Here is a 9,847-nt window from a genome sequence, read left to right on the forward strand (position 1 = left end):
CCCTTCGTCCGTGTGTTCAGAACATACAAACTCAAGGCTGCGAGGCTTTTTGGTCGCTCGTTATTTATTTATTTATTTATTTATTTTTCTTTCCCCCTCCACTGTAACGCAAAGAGGGAAGATTCAGGGTCCGGCATCGCTATAGCAACTGTGTTAGGGGGAGGGAGGGAGGGATGGAGGGAGGGTTTTTTTTTGTTGTTCTTCCAAAGCACCAAAAAAAAAAAAAAAATAGTCTTTTCGCAAAAATGACTGAGTTTTTTTTTTTTTTTTAAAAAGACAAATTATTAAGGAAACATTATCTTGAACAGGGAGAAAGGGGGCGGAGCCTATCCCAGCAAGCCTGACGGGAAGAACCTGACAGCGGCCGGGCCCGGGTTCGAACCCGCAACCTTTCGGTGAGCTACTTCCCAAACTGGATTTTGCAAGGTTATCTTTTTTATAATACAAATAATATATATTGGATTTTAATTTTTTTTTTAATAACCAGAACATGCTCGAGCTCTACTTTCTCCTTCAACTAACAATGAACAGTTTAAGGGAGAAAAAGAAATGAGATGAATTTTGTTCCAAAATGTTCAGAATAAAGTTTTAAGAATAAAGTCCAAGACGTCGCGAGTCAAATTGGACATTTTCGTGACTTTTGAGTACGAAATCAAGCCGCTAGCTTCGTGTTTCGTGAGCTCAAGACGTCTAAAGTAAACAGTTAAATGGAGCGAGAAAAGTTCAAAGATAAAAGAACACAAATTATTTAAGTCGATGCTGCACTTTCCTGTTGAATTACATTATGATTATGAAAAAGCCGAGTGCAGTATCTGCATTGTTGGTTCTTTTTTTTGTCCTCGGCTGCTTTTTATAATAACATCGACCGGCTCCTTTCTTTCTTTCTTTCTTTCTTTCTTTCTTTCTTTCTTTCTTTCTTTCTTTCTTTCTTTCTGGACGAACCAGCGACGACACCCGCGTCATTTTTTTTTATTTTATTTTTTCACCGCATGGAAAAATAATTGTCAATCACTGCGACGGCGCTTCCTCGGATCTATTAATTTAAAAAACAAATATTAAAATGAGCTCCGTGGAAACGGACGTGAAGACATTTGGAATCAAATGTAATTACTGGTATTAAAAAGTGTGTACATTTTGGTTGTTTTTGGGCAATGACAGTGTGAATTATTGCATGTTTTTATACGTTTTAAATTATCGCCGTGACGACCGTGGAGGAGATATACCCCCCCCCCCCACACACACACACAGCCTCCCCACCCCTCTTTCTGTGATCTCGTAGGACTTGCTTTCACCTCAGTCAGGCTCCAGCGCTCTCCCCCCCCCTGCCCCCCCCCCCCCCCTCCCACCCACCCCAAGCCGGCAGCACCACCGAGCTAACAAGTCTTTGTGAGGAGAGAGGAAGAGGAAGAGGAGGAGGAGGAAGAGTAGGAGGAGGAGGAGGAGGGGGCAATCAGACATCGAGAGAGAGAGAGAGAGAGAGAGAGAGAGAGAGAGAGAGCGAGCGAGCTTGACAGTATGAGGGTGCAGCGGGAGGCAGGCGTCAGATAGTGACAGAGGCTGGCGAGGTGCTCGCTCGCTCTCGCGCACACACACACACACACTCACACACACACACACACACACACACACACACATATATATATATATATATTATATATATGTGCCGCCAGAGGCTGCCGGATAAAGAGAGAGAGAGAGCGAGCGAGTGCGAGCGAGAGGGAGGGCGAGCATCATGGCAGCGCTCACCGCATCATCACGACACATGGGGATGTTTGGCCGCCGCCGGTCGAGCGGCGCCGTGTGAGCAAAAGGGGGGGAAACGGGAGAGGAGGACTTCCTGAAAAGCCAAAAAGGCGAGCCGAGGAGGAAACAGGTCAGTGGCGGAGGAGGAGGAGGAGGGAGGAGGAGGAGAAGGAAGAGTAGGAGGAGGAGGAGGAGGAGGAGGATGCCGATTTTTACATTTGTCAATAGGTAAATCCCGGCGGTAAGTGGACATGTATGGGGGGGCGGGGGGGGGGGAGGAGGAAAGGGGGGGGGAGGCTGCATGCGAGCGGGCTTGCATCACCTTCCCGTGGCATCACAATGCCTAAAAAAATAGATGTGTTTTTTTGTTTTGTTGTTTTGTTTGTTTGTTGTTGAAAAGCATGAAAACTGGAGTTTTTCCGTTTGTTTGATTAGCGGGGAAGGGCGAGACACGTAGAGAGGGACGTCAGTTTGTCGGTTTTAAACGATAAAGAGGACGAAGAAGAAGAAGAAGAAGAAGAAGAAGAAGAAGAAGAAGAAGAAGGAGACAAAAGCTCAGTACCAGCGTTCGAGCCGGGCTCTGCTGCATATGATGTAATTCCCCCCCCCCCCCTCCCCCCCGACCGGTCCCCGGTGCTGTCGGCTCAACAGTTCCTACCCGAAGAAAATACGATTTTTTTTTTTTTTTTTTTTTAAATTAAAAATTAGAATTTGACTATTCAAGAAGAAGTGCGAGGAAGGCTGAAGACTTCCCGCCTCTTGAAGTGGAGAAAACTCCCCCGCGGGTGCGATGCCGGCGCTTTATCAGACTCGTTACGGCACCACCTTCAAATTTTTCCCAAAACAAAAGCGACCAATGGGGGGGGGGGGGGGGGGGGACAGCTGCACGAGCTCGGGCGACACGGATTCGTTTCCCTGTTTTTTTTTTTGAGGCTTCGAAACAAAAAAAACCCACAAAATTCTGCAAGGTCACCGAACACCGGCGATGTCGTTTAAGTGTAAAACATTTCAAATTCAAAAGCTTGTTTGTCCACTTTGACCTTCCGAACATCGTAGTAGAAAGCAACGGTTCTTCTGTTGCTTTCGCTTGTAATTTAAAAGTTTAAGACAATTGGCGGTTCAATCAATCCGTTACAAACAGAGGAAACGTTATTTTTCTTTACGACTACGTCCGGGGATCGAAGTTAAAACGTTTATTTTTGAGCTGCTTATATTTCTGTTTCACTAGATTTTAAAGGGAAATGACACCGCATATATGTTTGATACCTTTAGTGACTTTGCAGATTCACATTAATAATACAAATTGCAATTATGATGGGGGGGGAGTGGGGGGGGGAAAGCTAATCTTATTGGTGAATTGGGAGTAATGTACAACGCTACCCGGCGATGTATACAGTTTAATTAGTAAATTGTGAATTATTATCATTATCATTATTATGGCTTTGAAAGTTCTCAAAGATAAGACACAAAAAAAAAAAAAACAGAATGAAAGAAAAATAAGGTACTTTTTCGTTTTTAAATTGCACATATTCGTGTTTTTAAAAAGGCCGATTTGACAAAACATGACTCGGCAAAAGCGCGTTGCGCCCGACACGACGCGAGTATTTAAGCTGGGAATCGCTCTGCCGTTCACCTCGCGGCCATTTGCGGTTGTCCAGGTTGTACCCGGTTGCCGGCGGGAGGAGCCACAAGATGAGCGGGATCCTGAAGAGGAAGTTGGAGGAGGCCCCGCCCCCCTACCTGTCCCTGCGGGGGGTCCGACGATGACGACGACGAGGAGGTTTCCTGCAGCGACAGCGGCAACAGCAGCGACAGCCTGAACCACTCGGTGCCCTCCGGACCGCTGGACTGTAAGAGCTCGCCGACTTCCTGTACCAACAACAGACACACAAAAAAAAAAGAAAAAAAAAAAAAAAAAAGCATCAGTTGTTTTTTCGTGATTTAACGTACTCAAACTTTCTTACTTTCCCTTAATTGCCGCCTTTGACTCTGATTTTTAAGATGTCTGGGTGCTTTCCGACGAGTAGGACGTTTCCGCGGTGTCCCACCAAGGTCTATTTCGGGACCACTTTTTTTTTTTTTTTTTTTGTACGATAAACACCGCGACCCGGTCGCGTGCGGAGAGGTCCCACGGCGGAAGTCCGCCTCTACGCTGACGACTCACCGCCGTGCACCAAAGAAATTTAACGCCGCGACGTTAAATTCGGCCATCCTTTATTCCGTCCTAATTTTCAACACGTATAAAGTCTATCGCGCTTTTAATTACGTCGAATTTAAATAAGACGTCGCTTTAATCGGCCGGGTATCGGCGGCGTTTTGCGGCGAGGCCCGATGGTAGCAGACTTCAGATGGTTACTGCTGCGCTACTTGTAATAATTTGCCGACTGCGACTTTTCTCTACGCTACGCGCTGCTTGCGTTCTTAGCGTGAATATCTCACTCGCGATCGGCGCACGGGCAAAAGCCGCGCGGCGCAAAACAAAAAAAAAGTCAACCAATTCTGAATCTGTAGATTTAAACCGTGATTTTCTTTTTAATTCGGTACGTTAATTCCGTTGTCAGCGTCTCTCCAGCAGCAGCAGCAGCAGCAGCAGTCGAAGCGCCTGCGCGGCCGCAATGTGCACTTCGAGGGCGTGACGGTGTACTACTTCAACCGGCGGCAGGGCTTCACCAGCGTGCCCACGCAGGGCGGCAGCACCCTGGGCATGTCGCCGCGCCACAGCGGCGTGCGGCGCTTCACGCTCCGGGAGTTCGCCGCCGAGCAGAAGCGGAGCCACCGCGACATGCTGAGGGACCACCTGAAGGAGGAGAAGCTCAACGCCATCAAACTCAAAGTCAGTGGAGAGACGGTCTCGAAACGTAGGCGTCCCCCCCGTCCCCCTCCCCTCAATCCGCCCCCTTAATCTAACCCCCTCTCCCTCCCCCTCCCGTCCTCCAGCTGACCAAGAACGGCGCCGCGCCGTCGGCGGAGGCGGACGCCCTGACGCTCGACGACATCTCCGAGGACGACCTGGACGTGGACAACACGGAGGTGGACGACTACTTCTTCCTGCAGCCGCTGACCACCAGGCGGCGCCGCGGCCTCCTGCGCGCCTCGGGCGTCCGCCGCATCGACGTGGACGAGAAGCACGAGCTGCGCGCCCTCCGCGTGTCCCGGGAGGAGTGCGGCTGCCGCTGCCGGGGGGCGTGCGACCCGGGGACGTGCGCCTGCAGCCTGGCCGGCATTAAGTGCCAGGTAAATGGAACTGTGGTGAGGCCCGTCTATAATACTCAAAAGTGTTGTTCGTGTCTTGTCTGTGCGGTACCCGGGCCGAAATCTGAGAATCCGTTTTCGGGTACGGACTAGAAAAATAAAAATAAATAAATAAATAAAAGCGCTTCAAAATATCACTTTGGACCCGGACTGGATGTTATCAGCCAGGAAAAGTTCGGACACGGATCCCGCAGGAGGAAGCCTTTTATTTATTCGTTTGTTTTTACTACGTGACTTTACGAGCGCGTACGTCCGCCCCCCCCCCCCGGCGTTCCTGACTGGAATCACGGGGAAACGTACCGACGACTTCCCGCTGAAATTTATGTACCGATCTTTTGAAATGTTGAAGTCCCATTCAGCAAATTCAGCTTTGCTTTGATTTTTAACAACCGTTCGTAATCGCAGCGCTGAGTAATTTAAAAGGGAAGTTTTAGCTTTAACCCCGGTCGGTTCAAAATGAGGATTTCATTCAATTCCAATTTTGTTTTTTTTAATTATAATTTGTTTTTTTTTCAAGGGCGATAGGATCTGAACACATTTGGCGAAAACGAAAAGCTTTAATTACCAAACGCAGGCCCGACTACACAAAAATTGAATTACAATGCAGGCGAACCGAAAGGAACTACTGAGGTCAAATATCCAAAACTGAGTAGACAGTCCCACGAAGTGAAACGAGAGGTGAGTCATTTCAAAATGAAATAAGGACGACTAAGGCTGACGAAGTAAAACAGGGAAACCCAAAACACAAACGGGTCCAAACCATGACGATAACGCCGACTCGGCAGTTGTCGACAGTAAATCTCTACAAATACGTCCACAAAGTCTGGATCTAAATTCTGCATTAAAAGCTCATCTGAGTATTTAGATTGTAGTTTTGTGCGCTAAACTTTAAAAATAAAAAAAAGTGGGCATCGTCCACCATTTCCCAGGAGGCCTTGAGCCTGAAGTGGACGACCTCCGAACCTGCGCCTCTTCGTTCGCTGTACAGATTTTTTTTTTTTTTTTTTTTTTTTTTTGGTTTAATCTACCTTTTGAGCTTCGTGCATTATTGAGTTGAAGGTTTTTGGATCCGAGGTGATGAGTTTGATTTTGAACACAAGACGGGCGTGCGACCCTTCAGTCGGTCCCGATTTGAAGGGTTTCGGGTGTGTAATAGTTTCGGTAACAGCCGCTCCCGCGGTTTCTCCGATTTGGGGCTTTTTTTTTTTTTTTTTTTTTTTATGTATTTATTTTTTTGTCGCTCGCTCGCTGCAGTAACTCATATCTCCGTCCTCAGGTGGACCGCATGTCGTTCCCCTGCGGCTGCACCAAGGAGGGCTGCAGCAACACCACGGGCCGCCTGGAGTTCAACCCGGTCCGCGTGCGCACCCACTTCCTGCACACCATCATGAAGCTGGAGCTGGAGAAGAGCCGCGAGGAGCAGTATCAGCAGCAGCAGCAGCAGCAGCAGCAGCAGCTCGTAACCAACGGTAACGGTTACCATGGCGACTCCACCTTGGTCCAGCAGCAGCAGCAGCAGCAACAACCGCAGCAGTTTCCACTGATGAGCAGCACGCCGCACATTCCCATCATGCACCTCCAGAACACAGACACAGACTCACATCTGGACGAAGAGGAGGAGGAGGAAGATGAGGATGAAGAGGACGACGACGACGACGACGACGAAGCTTACGACGAGGACGGCAGCAGCGTGTGCAGCGGGCTGTCGGACTGCAGCACGCACAGCTTGGACACCATCGACCCCGAGGAGGAAGAGGAGGACGAGGACGACGAGGAGGAGGAGGAGGACGAGGAGGACGAGGAGGAAGACGAGGAAGACGAGGAGAACGAGGAAGACGACGACGAAGACGACGAGGACGACGAGGAAGACTGGGGTTGTCCTCCGCCCTACTCGGTCCCACTCCCGTCCGTCATGAGTTACTCCAGCGGCGCGCTCGTCGTGAGTCCGTTCCACGGCGGCGCCCAGATGCAGCACGGTTTCCACGGCGACAACGCCGGCGCCGCTCCGGCCCCGGAGCCGGCGTCGGAGTCCGACACGAACACAGAACTCCCGGGTTCGTCCGGGTCCCAGCGGCAGACGGCGGCGGAAGTACGAGAGCAGCCGCGCGGCGATCGAACGGCGGCGGCGAGCGTGTGAAAGGACCGGTCGCCATTTTGGAAAAATCTTTTGTCAAGAAATGTGACCTTGAACCGTTAAGAGTTTGATTTATTCTTGATAAGTGCACTTCCAAAGATAGAGAGAGTCTCACGTTTCGACACGGGACGGCCACAGACGTCCTCCTCAGCTCAACTTCTTTCTCATTAAAAAAAAAAAAAAAGGGACAATAAAACTTTGAAAAAAAACTCACCGATAATAAACAAAACTACATTGTGACTATATAACGTATAATTTACGCCGTCATAAAGTCCTCAATCATCGCCGCATGTTTTTTCCTGGTTGTAACTGGCATCTATGACAAATCCCCCCCGAAACCAAACAAAACAAACAAAACAAACAAACAAACAACCGTTGATTTCGAGGTGCTGAGTATTTGTTTCACTATTTTTCCGTGCTGCTGTTTTCGTTGTTGCTGCTGATGGTTCTTAAATGTCTGTGTCGCATGTGATCCAAAACATTTACCAAAGAGAAGTGACGTCACGGGCAAAACACTCTCCTGTATAAACAACAGCATCTCTTATCTTCATACTAAGTCTGGTTTTTAGCAGCATGGCTAAATATTAGCAATTATTGGATAAATTGGTGTAACTAATTGCCTATATTAAACCCATGATTATGTTGTTTTTATTTTTTTTTAATCGCAATGGCTCCCCCTGGCGGCCTCTCATCGAGCTGCTTGGTTAGCGACGAGCAGCTAAAATGGATTCTCTAGCACTTTTAGGCGGTTAAAAACAAACATGTCCGACGGACGGAATATATGACGCGGTCGTGTGACGTCACGCTCACCGTGTTGACGCGAAGGGGCCGTCATTGTGGAGAGTCGGGGGGGGGCCTGCTGACGACATACCAAGGCGGAGAGTTGTGCGCAAATTTCCGGCGCAGGCGCAGATCCTGCCCCAGGAGCCGCTGCTTGATTGGCTGTTGAACATTCCACTGATTTTGATACATGGAACAACGGGTTTACAGTAACGCCCAACACACGTCACTCACGGTTCCGAATGCGCAACATGAATCAGAGCATTCTGGGAAATCCCTCATTACGTATCCCAACACACAACTACGTGATTCAGTCACACGTTTGAGGAGAGTTGTGACGTATTCCTCTCGTCCCCACCCCCTTTTTTTTTTTTTTTTTTTTTTTTTTTTTTAAATTTTTTTTTTTTTTTTAAAGAACTTTATTGAACAAGATTCAAAATTCACAAACAGCGTAGACAAGTACGCGTTATTTGGTTCTGCAAAGGTCGCAATGTGCAAATAATAGGTACGACAGCGTAGCAAATAAATTAAATTAAATAAAACATAAACAAACATCAATGGATTAAAAGACTCAAATTCCCTTGATGTAAAAATATCATCGGAGAAAAAGACAAATAAATAAAAAAGAGCATATTATTCCTCTTAATTAATAATTCCATTCCAGAAAAAATAATAGAACGTGTACAATGGTCAAAATAAATGTATTCATGGTTCATTATAACAGAAATTACATTTGTTTTCAATGTCCAACAGTCGACGCACGATGGCGCCAAAAGCCAGATCGGCTTTAAAACCTCCCAGATGTGACCCGAGACCACGGAGTGTTTTGTCTGTGAACATGATCTCCTCGTTGTTGCGGCCATGACGGCATCAACACACTTGTTTCAGCTTTTTTTTTTTTTTTTTTTTTTTAAATTTCCCAGTGAAGACTAATTAACTTTGTCTCTCAAAAAACTGCCGAAGACTGGAGGGTGGGGGTGGGAGGTGTTGGGGGGGGGTGGAGGGGGTGTTCCTTTATGTTCTTTGTAAAACTGTACATTTACACGAACGTGTGAATAAAAAAATAAAAATCAGTTGAACACCCATCTCGGGTTTAATTGCTGGTTAATTAATTGTGTTGGTGGTTAACTGTCTGAATGAAATGTTGTATTCTACCAGCAGGTGGCGCCTGGTGCCCTCTTAACTGACTCCATCTTGCCTTCTCCTCACTTGACATCCTCCAACATCAAAGGAGAGGCGGGTGGTGGTGGTGGTGGTGGTGTGGTGTGGTGGGAGGGGGGGGGGGGGGTTAATAAATAGTTTTTCTGACGTCAGTGACTTACATGATTTCTGTCTCAAGACAAATCTGAGACGCCGGCTTCGCTCAGAACATTAAACTTAATTTAAACCTGTTTTTTGTGACTGAAAACGATAAAAAAAAAAAAAAATAACAATAATTTTTTTTTTTTTTTTTTTAAAAGCGCACCTACGTCAGTCTGCAGGGACGCACGGTTTGAACGTCAACACACACCTGTGGTTTTCCAGTCCGAACTGCTGCGTCACCCTGATGATGTACCGACCAACCCCCCCCCCCCCCCCACACACACACACACACTCCCCCCTCCCCCCACCTCCCACCCATACCGGTGCTGCCAGTTTTTTTTTAGACGTCGTTGCACCTCGCCGCCACCGGAGGGCACTGCTGAGCTACGCACACACACACACACACAGTGCATTGGCTGCTTTTGGAGGGAGGGGGGGAGGGGGGAGGGGGGAAGCGCAGATCAGACAGCGGCAGGAGGGGAAATGCTTTCACGGCTCGTGCAGCAGGTGCGGCGCACAACGGGGAGCTAAACGCGCGCTCACGTCGTCCACAACGGTGACGTGTCAACAGTACACGCTGCACACGTTGGGAACACAAGGCCACGAGACTCGACCTCTCCCTTTCACTGATATACA

At 48.1% G+C, this 9,847-nt stretch overlaps 1 protein-coding gene across 1 annotated transcript; it reads left to right on the top strand.

Annotated features, from left to right (window-relative positions):
• The first annotated feature begins 2,116 nt into the window (after positions 1-2,116).
• Positions 2,117-8,873, top strand: LOC138197598 (cysteine/serine-rich nuclear protein 3-like). The gene is given in 6 exon segments (XM_069148429.1): positions 2,117-2,337; positions 3,402-3,498; positions 3,500-3,593; positions 4,305-4,576; positions 4,681-4,977; positions 6,272-8,873. Coding segments are annotated over 6 exon segments (1,626 nt in total). The 5' UTR covers positions 2,117-2,332; the 3' UTR covers positions 7,133-8,873.
• Positions 8,874-9,847: the final 974 nt, after the last annotated feature.

The sequence above is a fragment of the Embiotoca jacksoni genome, unplaced genomic scaffold, assembly GCF_022577435.1.
Source record: "Embiotoca jacksoni isolate LCO1_2020_lvr unplaced genomic scaffold, fEmbJac1.0.p SCAF_143, whole genome shotgun sequence".
In the NCBI taxonomy this organism is placed as follows: Eukaryota; Metazoa; Chordata; class Actinopteri; family Embiotocidae; genus Embiotoca; species Embiotoca jacksoni.